We start from the raw sequence: 20,114 nt of genomic DNA, 5'->3' as shown, positions 1-20,114 counted from the left end.
ACTTGGCTCCATATATCTCATAACATACAAGCAGTTCTATCTGAAATTAAACATCATATTATAGAAAAATAAGGATGGGACAAGAATCGAACAACCATGCTGCCGGGAGATTACATACTCCTCCATATGATCATAGCCCCCAGATGTACAAAATAAATGTCAAGATGGTATTACTGAGCAAATCTAGAATTATACCTCCTCGCACGAACTTTGCTAATTGTGTCGAGTCAGAAACTCTGACACACCTGAAGCAGTGAACTATATACTCGAGGGGCTACAAAGATAGCCTTGTACATTTCTTATTTTCTTTGATATCATACAGAACAGGCAAAACAGAAGTCAAAACAAGCAAAATCTAAACTCTATATCCTGTGCATGAGAGTATGACCCCAACTTCTGTACTACCTTGAACAGCTCTCTTTGTTGCAACAACAGACCGCATTGTATAATCCAAATCTTGTCTAGTATTTTGTGAAGGGCATAACTTGTTCTGATAACTGTCAGTCAAAAGTGTAAACGCAGTTCATTAAAAAGCTGAACGGCAGAACCAAACTACTTAATAGGGCCATAACTATACGATGTGTATCAATTATTAATCTAGCATGCATTCCAAATTGCAAGAAGTGACGATGAATTTCAACTATTTGTGTTTTATCACTTGGAACAAAAATGTCAAATGCCAACAGGTTTTCAGTGCAAACTATGCTTAAAATTGTTTCCCAGGCACTATGAGGATACGTAAATGAATGGAAAATTCACTATAACAAAGAGAAATGAAAAGACAATGAGAAAGAAGGGAAGTTGTTTATACTAACCCAATTAATCAAAATTCACCCTTTCTCCAGTAGAAAAGATAATATAGAATGTGGCAGAGAGAAAATATAGAAGTGATGTAAGCAACAGAAATCCTTGGAAAGAGCCAACCAGATCAACAAAGAAACCAGCTCCGACAGTTCCCACTATGGCAGCTAAACTTCCAGCAGTATTTGATATTCCTAAAACACAGTGCAGACAAGTTAACACATAAATAAAGATCTAAAACCTTTTTGACACCGACTACTTCCTCAACAGTTTCTTAAACATTCTACCCCTTAGTTATCTCGTTTACTTCTCCAACCAAATACTATACTTTTGAACTCTAGCTCACCCCACCATCCTTTCCCCATTAACAAGCCTATGAGTTGTTTTCCTTTGATCTATATCTTCTACATGAATATATTTTCTAGTAAAAATAATCGGCAAGCAGCATATTGCAGCAAATCATATAGAACCCAATTAAAATTATATTTACCATGTATGACACCAGAATACTTCGGAGCGATCTCCTGAAAAAAGAATATATGAAAGGTTAGAGAAACACAAAAAACAAATTCTACCATCTTATAATTTGAGTTTTTCTCTACACCAACCTGAAAGTTCACAAGAAAACCAGAATGACTAAAAGCTTTCAAGGCAACTGCTACTGTAAGCCAAGCAGATGCAACAAGTGGGCTTTTTGCAGTTGTCAAACCAATAAGAGCAATCCCTGGGCCAATAAAACCAATTGACTGCACGAGACAAATTAAACAATTAGCATGAATAAAAAGAGAAAGCCAGATCATAGATATACATGCAAACAACCATTAAAAAAAGGCATTGCAAAAGTTGTGGAAATAAAAAATGAAGTCTCAAGGAGTATTTTTACATAATTTGTAAGCAGGATTATGGAAGAGAGAGAAGTGAGGTGTAATTCAGTTGCAGTCATATCTCTGAACAGATATAAATTCTCTCAAAGACCTTTATACACCAAAGATAGATAAGACTTAAACAACACTTACATAATGCTTATATTGCCATAAATTAAACTATAACATACAGAATAGGTGTGAGAGAAATATTCAGAAACCATGTGTGTGCAGAAGTTTAACATTTTTGACTTGACTTAAAGGATATGTATTATTTGTTGCATTTCTAGGACATCAAAAGACATACTAACCTTAACGAGAAGTCAAAAATTTAATTTCACTAATTTACTTATTTCCTCCTGCTTGGACTAAAACTAGATGTGTAATGACCAGCAGTCGGTTGTAAAGTTGTATATTTAACATTAGAACAGATGAGATGCATATAGATTGTATACTAAATACACCTGCATGGTCTTGCGAGTCAAAGTAATGCTTATGCCATTCCTTATCATCAAGTCTGACAGCATGCCACCAAAGTATCCCATAAATGCCATAACACTCCATGGAACAGCACTAAACCATGCTGCTCGTTTGAGGTCGACATGATAAATCTGCAGTTGCATGTTACCCAATATCACTTGAAATAATCTGCGGAAAACCCACAGTGAATAAAGAATAAGTATAACTAGCCTGGCTCTTGGCCTTACCGAGTTAAAGTAGATAGGCATCCACGAAAGAATGACAAAGAATCCCTGCAGAAATATATTATTTTAAATTAGTGCCAAAAACAATAATGCTAAAGTCAAAGGAATATACTCAAATTTTTGTATCATAGAACTTAGGGCTGGGCCCTATGGTAGAATGACCTATAGTACTACAGTTCGAGTAATGATCAAGAAACAGATACATGAATACAAGTAAATAGTATGTCAGACATACCCAGCTGTGCATGGAATTTGCAACAATTAGAGCCCATGTAGGCATTTTAGATAACAGGCGTTTAAAAGGTGGGATCATTCTTGTTGTCTTTGGTGTATTCTCAACTGGGTAAGATTTCTTCTTTGCCTTTAGAATGTAGTCCAATTCACATTTTGATATCTGAGAACTTCTGTCGGGGGAGCTTGATATTGCAGATAACCAAACCAAAACCCAAAGGAATCCAGATAGACCAAAAATTACAAATGGCCCAAATATACCACCTCGTGACATTAGGATTGGGGATAGCGTGAGTCCAATTGCACATCCAAGCTGAAATCCAGCCATCGCAATTCCAACAGCCCTGGCACGTTCCGTCGGCGGAAACCATCTAAAAGAAAAGGGAGTCATATAATTTCTTCAACAATTTAGCTTCACCGCTCTTTAACTACAAAAGACAAGTTGTAGTGAGGCTACCATTAACTAATACCTCGCCACCATGTTGTTCATACAAGGAAGAGCCACACCTTCTGCAATGCCAAGCAAGGCTCGCATCGCCATTAGAGCCCACAAAGAAGTTTCAGCTGCAAAGGGAGTAAGAAAGGTAGCTAACGACCACAGGGCGACTCCCCATCCCATAACTACCTTACCCCCATAATGATCCACTAAAGTCCCCCCAACTATGGGCGAAATTAAGTATCCCCACAGAAAAGAAGACTGCCACAACGAATATCTACCAATCAATCACAACTCAACAAATAATTAAAGACAAAGTACTAATCAGTAGCCAATTGTTTATAAGCATTACATATTCATAATTACTATGCAATGAATTTGATTGTAGAAGAATTACCTGAACAATCCCAGAGAAAGCACGGGTCCAACCATGAGCAAGAGACAAAGGAACAATAGCCACAGACATAACAACGCGATCTGCATTACATAGAGATAAAGCTAATGCAAGCATTGCTGCTACTTTTATTCTCTCTGATGTTATAAACTCTCTAAAATTACCACTTGATTCTCCTTCTATTACCTCTTCTTCTTTAGATAACGAACTGAATTTAGCAGCGGCATCTTCCGATGAAACCCTAACTCGAGAGAATTGGTTTCTTTTAGCAGAATTATGATATTGTAACTGCCGGAAATGTAATGAATTAGCGTTTCGAGGATCGGAGAAACGAGAGGGAGCTGGGGAATGAAATGGAATTGAAGTGAAACGTTTCGGATTTGTTATGGTGTTCTGGTGTTTGAATTGAGGAAGAGAGTGATTTAGAGCTACTGAATTACAAGAAGACGACTTCATTTTTGGATTAAATTTGAAAAATGAGGGAGTGATGAATTTGTTTTGTTGAACTCTGTTCTTATCAGCTGAGTCCAGAGGCAGGCCATATTCCACGGTGTCGTTTTGTTAGCTGAGTAGTAAGTACCAGTGTTTAGTCTAGTTGCCTTTTCTTTTAGAAACATTAAAAATGAATAAATGAAAGGTTGAGAGATCAAGATTTTTTTAGCTTAATCAAAATTCAAAGATTCACTAAAATTAAATTTCAATTTCGTTTGTTCTGGTAGCAGTTGGAATTCAAATCTTATAGTTCAATAGTTGGAAACGAATTTATGTCGATATAATGCTTTACTATTATTCTTCACCGTACCAATAAGATATAGTTCAAATTGTACAAGCGTTAAGCAACATTGTCCTATGGTGGATTAAATTAAATCTTCCCTACCTCTATCTGTTATCTATACATATTATTTAAAATACACAAAATTGACGAACTGTGAATTTTTTTTATTCAAAACCACGAATTTAAACTTTTTTGATCCATTGTGCTACATTGTGCTAAATTGGAGGTGAAATGAACCACTGTAGAATATGTTGCATATTCTCTGGCATGAGAAGGCACAGTTTTGCAACCGTCTATAATCATCAAACAATGTTTTTTTCATGGGAAATTCTTACCTGGACCGGTTTTACGAAGAACCCCTCTCCCGTGAGTAAACTCCGCTATTTACATGAGAAGGAATGAATGATCCATGAAGATCTGGTGTGATTAAGAAATTCCCCTAATTCTATAGCAAGACGCACTTATTAATATTACTCTGCACTTATTAATATGACTGCAATTATGAAACATCCACTTCTACAAACATCAAGGACTATCCTGGTTAGCTTCACTATATAATCACAATGTTAAAAATACCACATTTTTCAAACTAGACCATTGAAAAATCATAAATAAAAATCAATCAAATAGAATCAGATAGTGATGTTAATCAGATATGCTAAAAGAGCAATTTGAAAAAACTATTCCTCTGCCAATACACATAATCATTTTTTTCATTGAGTAATGTAAAGCTTACGGGTACAAAAAGGATATTCATACACAACAAGATGCAAATTATTGCTGTGAAATGACACGGTAAGTGTACAAGCGGTTACCTAACCTAACAAGAGAGACATAATCACATTTTGCTAGTATGTTTACCGAATAATGAATGCCGGCCTTCAGCAATTATCTCCCCTGTTGCTTTATTTTTCACAAGAACACTTGTTCCAGCATACCCTCCTTTTCTTCCTAGAACCTTACCGGTGATTTCCAATTCATCCTGAAACCCAACAAATATAATAATATAAACTAAAAAGAAAGATACGAAGTCTTAATCACACAGCCTTGACCAATCAAATTCTAATGACCATGAAGTTGCTATGTTGTATGGAAACTCGTTGAGACTTGAGACCAACATTTCAGCATTTTGTTTCTATTTTCGAAATCGCTAATGAAACTCGCGAACTTCATATTTATAGCCTATTCTCGTTAAAAAAAAAAATTGCTTCATCCTTTTCCATTTTAGCATTTCTGTACAACATAAGCAAGGTGCATATCAACTACTAAATATTATAACAAGCGCCAAGCTCGGTACAAAAGTTCATGTTCTCCAACTCATACATTGCGTATCACGATACAAACTACTAAAAGAAAGTCTGTATACTAGAAGTTCAAAAACAAAAACTGTAATCGATGCATTGCTAAAAACTGTAATCAAAAGTCTTTACGGGCTTGGCCTAGTGGTCGGTAGGGACATTACATTCAATTTTGGAAGACCCGGTTCAAACCTCCCTTCCCACGTTGTAAAAAAGAAAAATGCATTGAGCACAAACAAAAACTGATCTGATAAAACTTGTTAGCTGCATATCATGTCCAAGAATTCAATTCAAAGTTACAACAGTTTCATTTTCTGCAAAAATGGCTTACTATTTCAAGTTTAAAAGATGGAATTTCAGTAAACTGTGATCTTTAACCTAACACCAAAATCACTAAAGTAGTAATCAATTTTAATTCATTTTTTCCCCAGCATATTGTTGATTACTCAACCACTGATGCAAGAATTCAATGAACACAAATAAAATTGAATTATAAACAGAAAAATTAATAAAAACCAAACAGAACAAAGCGAAAACAATATAGATAAAGAATTAAAAATTACTCACATTGAGATTAGCAGAGGAAAGAAAAGAGATAGACATATCCACCGAAACATTCATCGGAAGTCCCTCCACATACACCACCGCACCGCCTACTTCATCCACTAAATTCGCAATTGCTCCCGTCGCCAATTTCCCGCTTCTATCCTGTCTCCATAAAATTATCCAAACATTTCTAATCAAATTGTAATTACGGAGTAACTTATGATTATGTATTTTATTATTAACTTACGGTGAGACGAGGAGGGACTTTGAAAGTGCAGGAGACGAAACCGGGTTCGACTCTGTCAACTCGGATGCCTCGTAGAGCAAAATCTTCGAAGAAGCTGCAATCGATTCCGACTCGGTGAGGCGTAAAGGTGAGTTGCGACACGGTTGCTGATTCTTCTTCGGTTAATTTGAAAACTTCTTTTGCTTTCTCCATTTGTGATTTTCTTTTTTGAGCTCTGACTTTTGATTTTCAAACGACGGTTCTTTTTTTTTCGGAAATATGTTTTCTTTTCAAAGATAACAGTACATAATTATATATATATAAAAAAAAGGTCATCTCATAAAAATGATAAACCATTTTTAAATAAAAAAAACTAAAAAAAAAATTAGCGGCTAATAATTGAGCCATCCAATTACTCATTGATTTAACAAATCATAATATTAATGCATGATATAATTTGTTAAACGAATGGTAACAATATAAAATGATAAAATTTAAAAATTAAAATTGCTTACTGTTGGTATCGACTAAAATAGTATAAAGTATTACCTTAATTTTGTAGCATGTAAAATTAAAATGTCAAAATCATTTAGAGTAAGAAATACCAGCATAGCGAACCTGATCAATTAACTTAAAAAATAGTAATATAAATATCAGATTAATCATACTTGATAATAGCGGAGCTCCATCAGTTGACGACAGAGGACGAGAGTTAGAGGGGCCATTTGAAAAGCTCCTCTTACCTAAGCAAATATTACTATAAAAATACTCTCCATATACCATATATAAACACCCACAAAGAAAAAATAAACATCCAATAAGGTTTCGACAAAAAAAAACATCCAATAGGAAATGGAATAGATTGCAATATGCCCCCTAAACTTCTAAGCAATGTGCCCCCTAAACTTCTAAGCAATGTGTAATTAACACACAAATTAATTTGGTGGGCAAATCAGTACACGAACTTGGTGATTATGAGCAATTTGTCCCATTTTGGTAATTTGCCCTTTTAATTTGTAAGTTAATTGTATTTTAAATTGACAATTTGTCCCGTAAATTTGCAAGTTAATTTGCCAAAATGGGCTAATTGCCCATAATCACCAAGTTTGTGTATTGATTTGCCAACAAAGTTAATTTTTGTGTTAATTGCCGATTGCTTACAAGTTGAAGGGGCAAATTGCTAATTAAGTCGAATGGAATATAAACAACAAACTACTAAAAACAACTTGATAATAAAAACTAATTAAAATAATATGATGTAAATTAAAATTATAATTTATATAGTAAAATCTAAAGAAACAATAGAAAAATGTACTTTTGAAAAAGTTTATGATAATCGATTATAGAAAATTTTAGCCCCAAGTTAGAATAAAAAAAGGATTGAGATTCCCTAAAGTTTAAAATGAACTTGAGTGGGTCATGTTCACGATCTACACCGTTTATTGTAAAATGAACGGTGTAGATCAAAAAGGTACAATTTTAATCAAATTAATTTACACCGTTCATTTTACAATGAACGGTGTAGATTATGAACATGACCCCTCAAGTTTATTTGAACTTGAGGGAATCCCAATCCTAAAAAAATACAACAAAAGCTAAAATGATTATAACGCCGCCGACATTATAGAAGAGTCATCATCTTCATTTCCTCTATTACTCTTTTCATTTTTTTATGATAATGAACAGTTGGAATTGAAACTCGATAAAAAATGCAAAGATGATGAGTGTGCTGTTTTTGTAAAGACTTTCTTACAAAATATATTTCTTCTCTCCAATGGAATTTGTTTGGGTGAGAGGTAACCATTTTATTGATCATGCAAAATCAGGCTTTCATTTTGAGTTTCAAAATATATAATCTAAAGGTATTATATCCATGAACACATAAAATCCATATTTATATTTTTTTCTAGTTCAGAACAAATCAATTTAATTAGAATTTATCAGTTTAGAGTGAATTCTAAAAATAATCTACCCATCATCAGATTCATACTACTGAAAAGTGATAAAGCAAAAGTCTTACTTATGACGGAGTACTTGCATTAACGGTTTGGACTTTCAGCACTTTTATTGGCCCGGTTCAATCACTTATGGTGGTCGTGCTGCCATGTTGTGGTGGTGCGGGTGATCATCGAAGTTAGTCGGAAGGTGGAAGTGCATGCGGGCAGTTATTGCAAATGGATTGAAATAACTGTCAATGTCATCGCCAGATTTTAATTTCCGTATAACCGCCGCCGGAGACAAAGGAGAACCGTCGTCTACCACGACACTGCTTATGGCACTGATGAGGAGCGGTTAGTGCTTATCAATCATCTTCAATGAGCAGTTACAGAACTTGGCCTCGTTATATTACCGGAGTTTAAAAGAATGGGACCTGAGAAATTTAAAATAATAAGGTTTAATTGTTCAATTTTTAAAATACAAAGGCTTAATTGTGCCCAAAAAGTAAAAAAAACTGCTTTCTACCTTGTAGTTAATATGAAGTATTATGAAAGTCTATTTTATATTCGCACTCTGATAATTATATTATTGCTTGGATTATAAAAGTTTAATGTTTAAATGGGTGAAATTGATAAATGTAGTAGTGTTAGCTACACTAGTATCATGTGGTAAATTTTACACTAACTATCGACTAAATTTTAACTATTAATAATAATTTATAATTCTATTACTACTATTTTTTTACACTTGATATTTTTCACATATTTCGTTTTCTTTTTTCTTTTTATTTTATTTTAAATTGTATTCTTTATCCTTTTATTTTTATAATTCCGATCAATTATCTTTCAATAGTTGGAGACACACTAATACAATCAAAAAAATTATTGATATATCGTTCATCGATTATCTTAATACTTTTACAAAAAGAGTTTATTAGCATATTAAAAAAGAGAGCAGACAAAAGTAATTCTAAAATATATGATTAATATATTATCAAATAATAAAATACAGTATTGTTATTATTTATTATGATAATATATATATATATACACTGTATTTAATATATTTTTAAAAATATAATTAAAATATTATATTAAACATAACATTTTTTTATTTTCTATATAAATTTAGCATTAAAAATGTGTCATTCTAAATTTCTAATGCTAATTTTAAAAGAAAAAATGATTTGTTATTAGATGATGGGTCTATGTTTTTCTGCAGGACCACTTGCGCACGTGCAATTTGGAAAGGTGTTCCAAGAATCGGAAGCCTAGGCTACACACTTTCACTGATACTAGTGTATATTTTCGGTTATACTATTATGCTCGTCCAATAGAGTTTTCACTTTATCTTTATCATATAGTTGAAATAGAGCAATTATTATTTATAGATTTTATATAATTTTTTTTTTATCATATGCCTATTTAATATAAAATCCACTTATAATTTACTTTTAATTTATTCATTAGTAAATTTTAAATAAAAATAATATAAGAATTGTATATAAAAATTAGTTACTTTTTGAAATTGGACAAAAAATTTAGTACAATTTTTTTTAGAGTGGACAATTCTATTGAGACGGAGGAAGTATTTATTTTTTCTATTAACTCACTGTTTGGAATTTATTTTTCAGAAATATATGAATTTTATTAAACTTATAAATTTCAAACTTATGAAACTAAACAAATAAATTTAATTTCATAAAAATATGTGATATAAATTTAATTATTAAAATTATGTATAAAAATAGTAATTTATAAAAATAATTTTAAATCAATAAAATTTATACCAAATAAAAAAATAAAATTGATATTGGTTCGGTTCGACTGAGTTTCATTTTCAATTTAATGATACATGAATAATTTTTTTCTATAAACTTAATGATATAAAAACATTGGATTTAATAAAAAAAATTGATAATAAATTTTTAGAATTGAATATTACTAACTATAACTAAATTGTATATTTTAATTAGTTAAATTAAATACATATAAAATAATGTTATTTAATTATTAAACTGCATAGATAAAGTTTAATTTTTAAAAAATAAAATCAGACTAACAAATTTGTTAAAGAATACAATAAATTAATTAAATTAAAACCAAACTAACTAAATATTTTAAAAAAAATACCAAAAAGGCTAATTAATTAATTTTGGTTGAATTATTAAAAAAATTAATTTTGGTGGATTTAATTTCTCTATTTTGATTCGATTATCTACATAGCCTAAGTATAATGTAAAAGTGCAGTGCACGTGCAATTTGGTAAAAAGTGTTGGATCTAAGTTTGGTTAAAATAATAATTTAGCTGAATAATATAAACAAAATAAAAACAAAAAAGAAAAGAATCCTAAGGTTCTCTATTTCCAAGATTGACATTGTAATGTGAAATATTTGTAGTATAATGTATGGGACTATCACTATGACTACAAACAAATTTGGCTAAAATTTCGATGCAAATTACAGTGTTCTTTCGTGGGTTGACCATTTCATCATTTAGAGTTTAGACACACTTGACAATCCATAATGTAGTAAAATAGATTGATACAGATTTATGTAATTTTTATCAAAAATATTGAGTAATTTATCATGGTAGTAAAGAGTTAATAATAAAAAAAACAATTATTACAGTTGTACAATTTATTAAAATTAAAATATTTTGTTTAACCAATGAGTTATAGCTTAAATATTAACGTTGAGTAACAAACTGCCATATCGTGGGTTCAAATCCTTTCACAAACGCTTATCTCTCTTAAATTATATATAAAAAATACTTCATTTACTAAATTAACTAGTGTTAACAGTCATATAAATATGGGCACTTTCTAGGTAGAATTGAACATTTTGTTTAAAGTTTTGATTCGAATTCTGACTTGTACTTCAAGTCATACTCATGAATATTTACTCCTTTGGCAAGCAGAACATGAAAAAGTGGAAGACCAAAAGTAACCCAACCACATCAAGCATGCTCCAAACCATGAAGTTATGGAAATTTAGATTATTATAAAATAAAGTTCAACAAAACAAAGGATAAATAATTCAATCTTTTACCTTCAACAGAACTAGTATCTAATTCTTTCCACATACTTTCAATTACTACTTTATTAGACTACATAGCCAAATAAATAAAAATTCCAAAAGCAACATATAAGGGATATATCTTCTCAAAAATACAATAATACAAAAATATGCTATAATAAGATACAATTAATTTTTTTCTGTACATCATAGAAAAAAATTGAATTCTCCAAATGAAACAAAAAAAAATTAATTAAATATTTGTTTAGAGAAGTCGGAGTTGGCCAGTTCACTTACATATCGAAATGTGTTATTTTTAAAGTTTAACTTTTATTACCAATAAACTATATTTTAAATGATTTCAGTATCAATAAAATATCATTTCTTTTATAAGTATAAAACATCTTCCCTCTCCAAATGATCAGAAAAAACTTCAAGTCCAGTAATCACTAATCAACTTTTGAAAATGCAATTAAATTATAAAATATATAAAATCAAATTAAATTATTAAATTTCTAAATCAACATATAAGGATGATTTCTTCTCAAAAATATAATTATATAAGAATGATATAAAATATGCTATAAAAATATACAATGAATTTTTTCAGTAAATCATAGAAAAGAAATGAATTTTCCAAAAGAAACAAAAAAAATTAATTAAATGTTTGACTAGAGAAGTCAGAGTTGGTCATGTCATTTATACATCAAAATGATATTAATTTTTTAAAAGTTCAACTTTTACTTTAATAACCAACGAGTGATATTTAAATAATTTCAATATCAGTAAACATCATTTTATTGAGGATACGAGATCATTTTTTTCTTATAAGCTTTAAATATTTTCCCTCTTCAAATGATCTAAAAAAAGTTTAATTCAAGTAATCATTCATCAACTTTTGAAAAATATAATTAAATAATTAAAATGTACTAAATTAATTAAAATTATTAAATTTTTGTAGTTTGAGAATTATTATTTTTTCCTGATATTGTTGTATTATTGACTTAGAATTCAAAACTAGAAAAATCAAAATAAAAAAAAGTTTATGTTATCAGATTTGTTTACTTAATAAATAGAATTCCCAAATCCCAAATTTAAGAAGGGTTTATGAAGGGGTTTTGTCTTAAAAAAATGTCCTTAACAGACCACACCAACTGCTGACTCACTTCACTGCCCATTCACTACTCTCTCTCTCTCTCTCTAACACTAAAAGAGATGAGCTTACTCCACACACTACACCACCACCACAAACCATGACAGTACCACCACCACCCCAACACCACCTCCCGCCCCTCCACCACCACCGCCACTCCACTTGCCACCGCCACCCCTCCAAACCCATCACCGGTTTTTGTGCCTGCTGCCTCCGTGAACGTCTTGCAGGAATCGACCCTGACACCCACCAAGAAACCCCTCTCACCCACCTCGCCGCCGAGCTCCGCCGCTGCAAATCTTATTCTTGCAGCTCAAATCTTAACAACGCATCCTCCTCCTCCACTAGCACCACCGCCACCAACCCTTCTGATCAGCCACGCCGTAAGTCTTGCGATGTCAGGTCAAGAAATACTCTCTCTGATCTCTTTAACAGTGATGATAGTAAGAAAAGATTTAGCTTTAATAGCAAGTTAAAGGTTGAAAAATTGTGTCTTGACTTGAAAGAAGAAGAGGAGGAAAATGAAGGTATAATTAGGGTTTTTGATGAGGTTAGTGAGAGAAATGTTGATGATTTTGATGAAGATGGGGAGTTTAAAACTATGAAGGAATTTATAGATCTTGAATGGGAGACAAAGAAAAATGGAGGTAAAGATTTTAGCTTTTGGAATGCAGCTTCTGTTTTTAGAAACAAGTTAGTTAAATGGCAGTTAAAACAGAAGAAAAAAAGTGATAATAGCCATAAGAAGGAAAACCAAAATGGTGGCGTTGTAGATGGTGATAAGCCAAGTGTTAGAAGATTGAGAGATACCCAATCGGAGATTGGGGAATACGGGCTTGGTAGAAGATCTTGTGATACTGATCCAAGGTTTTCAATTGATATGGCTAGATTATCTGTTGATGATTCAAGGTATTCGTTTGATGAACCTAGGGCTTCATGGGATGGATATTTGATTGGTAAAACGTATCCAAGACTTGCTCCTTTGGTTGCTGTTTTAGAGGATGCTAAGTTATCAGCTAATGGGATTGAGAATCAGAATGAGGCTTTGGATTTGAATAAAGAAGGTGAGAGTAGCCCCGGAGGTACGGCTCAGACTAAGGAGTTTTACTCTGATAGAAGGAGGAGGAAGAGTTTTGATCGTTTGAGTTCCAATCGGAGATTGACTTTAGGCGATGAGGAGTTTAAATCGATTTCAAATACTAAGGTATCTCCTGAAATTGGGTTATTCCATGGAGCAAAGTTGTTGGTTACAGAGAAAGAATTGAGGGATTCGAATTGGTATTCACTTAAAGATTATCATAGGGAGAGCTCTGATGCTCTTGCTAAGGATGTTGATTCCATTGCTGCGAAGATTAGTAAGAAAGGTTTCAAATTTAAGAACAAGCAGAAATGGCGTAGCGTGTGGAATATTTGGGGTTTGATGCAGAGGAGAAACGGTAGCAAATGCGAGGATGAGGAAAGTAGTATTGGTGGAAACGAAGTCGATGAGCGAATAGAGGAGTCCGTACATAAGGTTGGTGGAGTAGCCAGCGTGGAAGCAAACGAAACTGTCAGTCAAAAGCTTATACGGAGTTATACTGTTAGCACTAGAGATGCCAGCAAAATGGCATGCAGTGCCAGTAGTATAACTGATGTGAAAATGCTGCAGCGTAATAAGAGTGCAAGATATTCACCAAGCCACCTTGATAACGGGATGTTGAGGTTCTACTTGACTCCACTGAGGAGTTATGGAAGAAGCAAATCTGGAAGGAGTAGGCTGCAGAATTCACACCCTACGGCAAGAAATGTTCCGTAGAGGTGAGTTTAGTTATTCTTCAAATGGAATGTGATGTTGTAAAAACATGGATTAATGTGTTTCCTTGTTCTATAGATAAAAACAAATCAAATTTATCTAACTCTTGTCTTTTCTTATAGATGTTTCTAATAATTCAGCAATGGTAGGTAGATAATTTTGTTGCCAGTTAATTTAGTTCAATAAATGATGCTTATCAGGCAATGCAGCTAGCATTTTTATTTAAAAACCTAGAATAGCTAGTGATCATAGTTATATAGCAGTGTATTTGCTTCTCGGGAAACGCCTGGTTGCTTGTTGAATGAATTGGATTCTCATTATAGTATGAATTAAGGGTCACTGTAGAAACACTGAAATGGAGAACGGCTAAATGATATTTTGATAAGAATTGGTTATAAGTATAGAGTCTGAAATTTTTGGAGGGTTTCTGAAAACGGAAACGAAATGCTGAAACATAGGATGTGAGATGTTTTCGTGCAACAAGAAAGAGAGTCATTAGCACCGTATCCGTATGCTTCAAAATATCCTATCTTGAGGTGTATGGTTGAAATGAATGATACTTTTATTTGCTTGAGGTGAATATGAATGATAGAAATGAAATAGATTGTTGTGCCCTTGTGACAATGTAGAATCGTAGTGTCGACTTATGGTGTCACTTTCAAGAGGCTGAATCACCCCCCATTGGAAACAAAGCCGATAATATGCTGTCACTTTCTTTGATCGTAGGACCACTAGTGTCCTTTGTCGTAGCATTGTCCTCCGCCAGCATCCAATACCTCTGGTTTATGAGCTTGTTCTTGATTGCAATAACGGTTGCACTTGTGCTAACCGAGTCACCATTGCTATCAGGAGAGTTAGAGATCTGCTTGCTTTGATGCAGCTGTCCGAGTCACCATGGGTATCAGGAGAGTTGGAGATCTGCTCGGTTTGGTGCAGCCATCGCCTTCAATTACTCCCTAAACTTATAAATTCTACTTGGTTCAGTGCAGCCATCACCAACTATTTACAGCAAAAAAGATATATCTGACATCCTTCAAATAGAGTTGCTATTGATGATTATCCTTAGACATGTAAGCAAGCAGGACTAAAATACTATTAAATTTAAGCTCGATTTCACTCTAAAATTTAGAACTCAGTTCAAGTTTTCCTTCTGGGGCTCAAGCCAAACTACAAGCGGAACCTTTCGTTGTTGGCATCACAAACAATTTATGCTAACCTTCCACTAAACACTTTTGAAGAAATAACAGAAAATCTTCTGTTAATAGTTAATCAATAAACCATGCATGCTTTGCTATGACACAAATTCGTCTCCCTTATTCCATATGATACATCATAAAACAAAGTCATACTAGACAGGATTATACTATAAAGAGTCTCATCCTCAAACATGTAATTATATCAAATACAATATCTTTTCAAGCATTCAAATTGAAAAACCCACAAACTAAGGAGCATAGCATCCAACACTAATCACTCAACATCGTACCCTTTCTCTTGAAGTTCTTGAATAACCTCATTCCTCATTCGAATCCACAATTTCTGCGATTCTTGTTCGAACTTTTCCTTCTGCAATTCCTTCTGATAATTAAAAGAATCCTTATCATTTTCAAGGTTCCCTTTCGGCCCAATTGCAGTACCAATCATTCCTCCTTGAGCAACAAACTCTTCCATGGCTTCCGCATCCCCCGGGTACGGATACTCCTTCCTCTCATACAAGTGGGCCAACTCCCTCTCCTCCTTTGGCATTGGCTTCAATGTCCACCAGCCAAGTGGTGATGTCTCATTGTAGACCCAAGCCGCGCCGAAAAGCGTGTAGGTACAGACCAAAGCCTTGCCTACTTGCTTCCAGAAATGCCAGTCTTCTCTTCCCAATCCGACTTTCCTCAAGTACTTGTCGTAATTCATCGATTTTATATACTCAAAGCCTGAGCAAAAATGAAAATATAAAATTCATTCAGGCATTTTATCGAACAGTTGGAAGGTAACTTCGTTTTGATCTAAACTAAAGAATAAATCCCGTACCTGTTTTGGCTTCTTGGTAACGTTTGCGAACCATTAGAAATGGGTAGAGGAAAAACGATGGTTTGATCAATTTGGTTGATGGTAATATCAGTTCTTAAATCTTAAAAAACAATTTTTATTGGAGACATAGAGTGGCTTACACATATGCAAAAGACGGACCTTTCTTGAACAAACCTATTAGTGACAAGAAATGGGCTCAAGCCCATATTATGTGTATTTCCTAATTAAAATTAGGGAATTTATAAAAAAAAATCTCAAATTTTAATTTTATTTGTAAAATATACTCCGATTCTGTATTTTAATTTTTTACTCTTTTACTTTTAATAATTTTTGCCCGCACTATCAGATTATATAAAAATTACTCTGTTTAAATTTATCTTAAAACAATTTGAAATTGTTAGAGACACTGTTGTGTTTTTTAGAAATTGTTTTTTACAAACGGCCGCAACATGTATTTTTAGAGATTCGTTTGAAATTATTTTTAGAAAAATACGCAGGAATATAGTTTGGAGCAGTAACTCAAATATTGTCTAACTAGATCAGAAAGTACAAATATCTAAAAAAACTCTAATGCTATGAAGTTCATAAGTGAAAAAAAAAAATGCTGAAATGCGCTAGGTAGAATTTTCAAATTATAATTTTGAGGTAAGATTCGCAAATATTTTTATTTTTTTAGTTATATGTTTTTGTAAATATTGTATTAGATCGGAGGAATTACTATTTAAATCCATTTACAATTAGTATATCAATAACTATCATTACCAACGAGCTATACCTCGAATGGTATAAGCGTCGAACATCATTCTGATAAAAAAATATCACCATTATGTATAGCGAAATCAAGTAATTTTGGCTTATTTATTGTTATATTTCACAAAAATTAAAAATATTCAGAAATTTTTATATAAATCTGAATATAATTATACCCCAGGGGCCAGGATTGGATTAAATTACATGTTTATATTTTTATACATAAAATTTAAAATATTAAGAGTAAGTTTTAAATTGAACCGACTTGAACTCCTCTCGTTTCAGTCACTTTTCAGTTTAGTTTGGTTATTTTGCTTCAATTTATATTAGAGCTTAAACAATTTTTTCTAATTTCAATCCAAACCAAAAAATCAAACATTTTATAACATTAAATCGATCAAATTCTATCGGTTCGGTTTGATTTCTTTGTTTAGCTTGATTTTTTGCACCCCTTAGTGTCCAGTATATAGATTAATTATTTAATTTCCGCAAATACCGTTAATTAATTAACTACAGTACCTGTTTATTCAGTTGCATATATATATACTAGTAGTCCTTTATTAAAAAGGATTCTTTTGATCTTTTCCTATCTTTAATACACTAGTGGAGAAATTATTAGGTAGACTTAGTCCATTACGGTCCAATTATTTATGGACAGAGCAATTATATTATAACACGTCATTAAAATGATGGTAGTATTGTAATATCACTATTAAAACAGCCAACTCTAGAAACCAGTCTTCATATTCTCTATAAATTTCATTCTTTCTCCCTTTTTTTAAACCTATTTCTGAATTTTGATCACTGTTGGTAATTTGCAAACCATGGAAAACATTCAGAATGAATGGCTTCTTTTCTGCGAGAAAGTACAATCCAAGATATCTGGAGAAACTTATTTGCTTTTCTTGAAGTGCTTCTATAACTACAGTCAAGAAAAGATCGACAAGTCCGGTTTCGAGAATGCGGTTTCTGCTTTAATCTGTGATCATCCTAAACTCATGGAAGAATTCGCGCATTTGATGAATATTTTGCAAAGTTTCAGTTCAGGGTTTTCAAGTAATAACGTCAACAAATTTACAGAAAAGAAAACTTGTACTGCAAGTCATCCCAAACCTGTTCAGCAAGATGGAGAGTTCAAGAAGATACGTATTGATGAGAATCTAAAAATTAAGTACAAACGTGAAGATCATATGCATCAAGCGGAGATGTTGTTGATCTGGCTAAAGTCCGCTGCGAATTACGCAAGGGATTTGTCCAACGGTGTGGAAGTTGAGTCAGGAATGTCTAGAACTCACTTCGAGAGATGCATGGAACGTTTATATGGCGATGAGGCTGACGATATCTTCGAGCATTGTGGAAAAAACCCTAGGGTTGTTTCTGCAATTATACTATCTCGGTTGAATCAGAAAATCGAGGAATTGTCCAACTTTAGCGCAGAGATGGAGAAGATTTGGATTGATGCCTAATGATGGGGATTTATGAAGAGTTAGCATCTGAAATCAATCAAATACTCTTCTTTATTTTAATCTCACCAAGAAAAAATGTAATATTGTGATACTATATGTACTTTATTTTTATTTAGACAATGAATTGGCCTATTGGTTTGATTTGTAATTTTATTTCAGAGTTATGATAACAATTCTTTCAGATTTTGGTGTTTGATTTGAATATGCTGTTTACAAGAAAGTATTGCTTCTTATTTGTTGAGTTACTTCTGAACAGAGAATTGAAAATGAATAAAAGAAAGCAAATATTATATTTTTAAGGTATTAATGATTCTGCTTAATTCCTTAGATTACAATATCATTCTGTATAGCATTGTTTTTTTTTTTTTATCAGAGGTAGACCTATTCTAAGGTTAGATGTTAGCGGAGATTAGCGGGAGTTAGTTGTTGGGTCCAGCAGTAGCTCAAGAGGGGGGGGGGGGGGTGAATTGAGACTTAAAAACTTTTGCTTAAATATGTAAAGCTAATGGAATAGCTTCGTCCTGATGAATGTAAAGTCTTCACAAGCTAATCAAATATGGATCAGTTTGAGAGCTGCGTGATATAGACTTATGAAAACCTTTTTAACAGAGTATAAAAATAGAGATGATGTAAAGTTATGTTTAGTTTAAATGAAAAGCTTTCTTTCAAAAACAGTTTTAGATGAAGCTAAAGTAAAGCAGAAACTAAAGCATAAAACTGAACACCAGATTTTTATAGTGGTTCGGCAACCCTGCCTACATCCACTCCTTAAGGATCCCCATCCTTAAGTATTCCACTCTGAGATCTCTATTACGGGCTAGAGATAAAGCCAATAAGAATACAACCCTAGTTCTACCCAGAAGCTAGTCTGTAACTTACAAGCTGATTTGATAGCTTCAGCAAACTAATACCCTTTGAAGAATAAATCTGATTCTACCCAGAACCTATTCTATTCCTCACAAGATGATTACAGAAAGATGGTATGAACTCTCACTCAAACTATTCCTAGTTTTCTTTGAGATAAATCACCACGGATTGAAAGCTCTTGAGAATGTGGAAACTTGATCTTTTTCACTTGATTTCCCACACCTTTGCAAATGGAGAAGAATGCCTTTTATAGACTCCAAGAATCTTCTAGAGAGTAGGGCTGAGTCACATCAGGATATTCCTTCAATTCTTATCCTCTATGCAAGGTGTACATGGTGACAAGAGGAGGAGCCTATTCTAGGCTGATCTGGCCAATCAGGTTGAGCTCAGGTTTGTTTGGTAGTGCTGGCAGCCTGATTGCAGTACAGGGTACACTGACAACCTGATAGTGCTGGGCTGGTATATTTCAAGCTGATTCCGAAAATACCCTCCTTCATTGTTGCTAGAGGAAAGATCAAGATGCTTCTAGAAATTGGGCCTTGCAATAATTCAATCAACACATTAGTGGGCTTTAGTTATCATCAAAACAAGGGATAAAAAATAAGGGCCTATAGCCAACAATCTCCCCCTTTTTGATGATGACAAAACCTTTCCATTTGCAAGATAGGAATATTTCTAGAAGAGTAGTATGAGTTATTTAGCATGCTCCCCCTGAATGTATGGCATATATGAAGAAGCTAAATAAAACAGTTTCATAAATGACATGCCATGAAATATGATCATAAATGCACAAGGCAGTAAAAGCTTTAACAAGCTAACAAAATACCATGAAAAG

The 20,114-nt window shown here is 32.9% G+C and overlaps 4 protein-coding genes across 4 annotated transcripts; 1 reads left to right on the top strand and 3 right to left on the bottom strand.

The window, feature by feature from the left end:
- Window positions 1–86: 86 nt before the first annotated feature.
- On the bottom strand, window positions 87–3,983 carry LOC126687248 (probable anion transporter 4, chloroplastic). The gene is made up of 9 exons (XM_050381730.2): window positions 3,433–3,983; window positions 3,070–3,296; window positions 2,604–2,970; window positions 2,372–2,416; window positions 2,129–2,275; window positions 1,410–1,547; window positions 1,292–1,325; window positions 816–995; window positions 87–497 (listed from the first exon to the last, which is right to left on the bottom strand). Exons 1-8 carry the CDS (start codon window positions 3,883–3,885, stop codon window positions 820–822), a joined length of 1,587 nt encoding a protein of 528 aa, XP_050237687.1. The 5' UTR covers window positions 3,886–3,983; the 3' UTR covers window positions 87–497; window positions 816–819.
- Window positions 3,984–4,805: 822 nt separating this feature from the next.
- On the bottom strand, window positions 4,806–6,524 carry LOC126687434 (uncharacterized). The gene is made up of 3 exons (XM_050381995.2): window positions 6,296–6,524; window positions 6,070–6,210; window positions 4,806–5,186 (listed from the first exon to the last, which is right to left on the bottom strand). The coding sequence occupies exons 1-3, from the start codon at window positions 6,485–6,487 to the stop codon at window positions 5,043–5,045; spliced, it is 477 nt and encodes a 158-aa protein (XP_050237952.1). The 5' UTR covers window positions 6,488–6,524; the 3' UTR covers window positions 4,806–5,042.
- Window positions 6,525–12,360: 5,836 nt separating this feature from the next.
- Window positions 12,361–14,293, top strand: LOC126687115 (protein OCTOPUS-like). The gene has a single exon (XM_050381496.1). It carries the CDS (start codon window positions 12,483–12,485, stop codon window positions 14,175–14,177), a length of 1,695 nt encoding a protein of 564 aa, XP_050237453.1. The 5' UTR covers window positions 12,361–12,482; the 3' UTR covers window positions 14,178–14,293.
- A 1,175-nt stretch (window positions 14,294–15,468) lies between these two features.
- On the bottom strand, window positions 15,469–16,332 carry LOC126687116 (uncharacterized). Its single transcript, XM_050381497.1, has 2 exons — window positions 16,197–16,332; window positions 15,469–16,099 (listed from the first exon to the last, which is right to left on the bottom strand). Exons 1-2 carry the CDS (start codon window positions 16,228–16,230, stop codon window positions 15,645–15,647), a joined length of 489 nt encoding a protein of 162 aa, XP_050237454.1. The 5' UTR covers window positions 16,231–16,332; the 3' UTR covers window positions 15,469–15,644.
- Between the last annotated feature and the right edge of the window lie 3,782 nt (window positions 16,333–20,114).

The sequence above is a fragment of the Mercurialis annua genome, linkage group LG6 (assembly GCF_937616625.2).
Source record: "Mercurialis annua linkage group LG6, ddMerAnnu1.2, whole genome shotgun sequence".
NCBI lineage: Eukaryota > Viridiplantae > Streptophyta > Magnoliopsida > Malpighiales > Euphorbiaceae > Mercurialis > Mercurialis annua.
Note: the sequence above shows the minus strand (reverse complement) of the source record. Positions and strands in the feature narration are given on the sequence as shown.

Bases quoted from the DNA above. Each gene is read 5' to 3' on its own strand.
- LOC126687248 (XM_050381730.2), bottom strand. From the start codon at position 3,885: ATGAAGTCGTCTTCTTGTAATTCAGTAGCTCTAAATCACTCTCTTCCT. The intron at 2,971-3,069 runs GTATTAGTTAAT...CTTTTCTTTTAG, and splicing joins ATGAACAACATGGTGGCGAG to ATGGTTTCCGCCGACGGAAC. The intron at 996-1,291 runs GTAAATATAATT...ACTGTGTTTTAG, and splicing joins GTATTCTGGTGTCATACATG to GAATATCAAATACTGCTGGA.
- LOC126687434 (XM_050381995.2), bottom strand. From the start codon at position 6,487: ATGGAGAAAGCAAAAGAAGTTTTCAAATTAACCGAAGAAGAATCAGCA. The intron at 6,211-6,295 runs GTAAGTTAATAA...TTATGGAGACAG, and splicing joins AAGTCCCTCCTCGTCTCACC to GATAGAAGCGGGAAATTGGC. The intron at 5,187-6,069 runs GTGAGTAATTTT...GTTGGGTTTCAG, and splicing joins TTTCCTCTGCTAATCTCAAT to GATGAATTGGAAATCACCGG.
- LOC126687115 (XM_050381496.1), top strand. From the start codon at position 12,483: ATGACAGTACCACCACCACCCCAACACCACCTCCCGCCCCTCCACCAC.
- LOC126687116 (XM_050381497.1), bottom strand. From the start codon at position 16,230: ATGGTTCGCAAACGTTACCAAGAAGCCAAAACAG. The intron at 16,100-16,196 runs GTACGGGATTTA...ATTTTTGCTCAG, and splicing joins TTACCAAGAAGCCAAAACAG to GCTTTGAGTATATAAAATCG.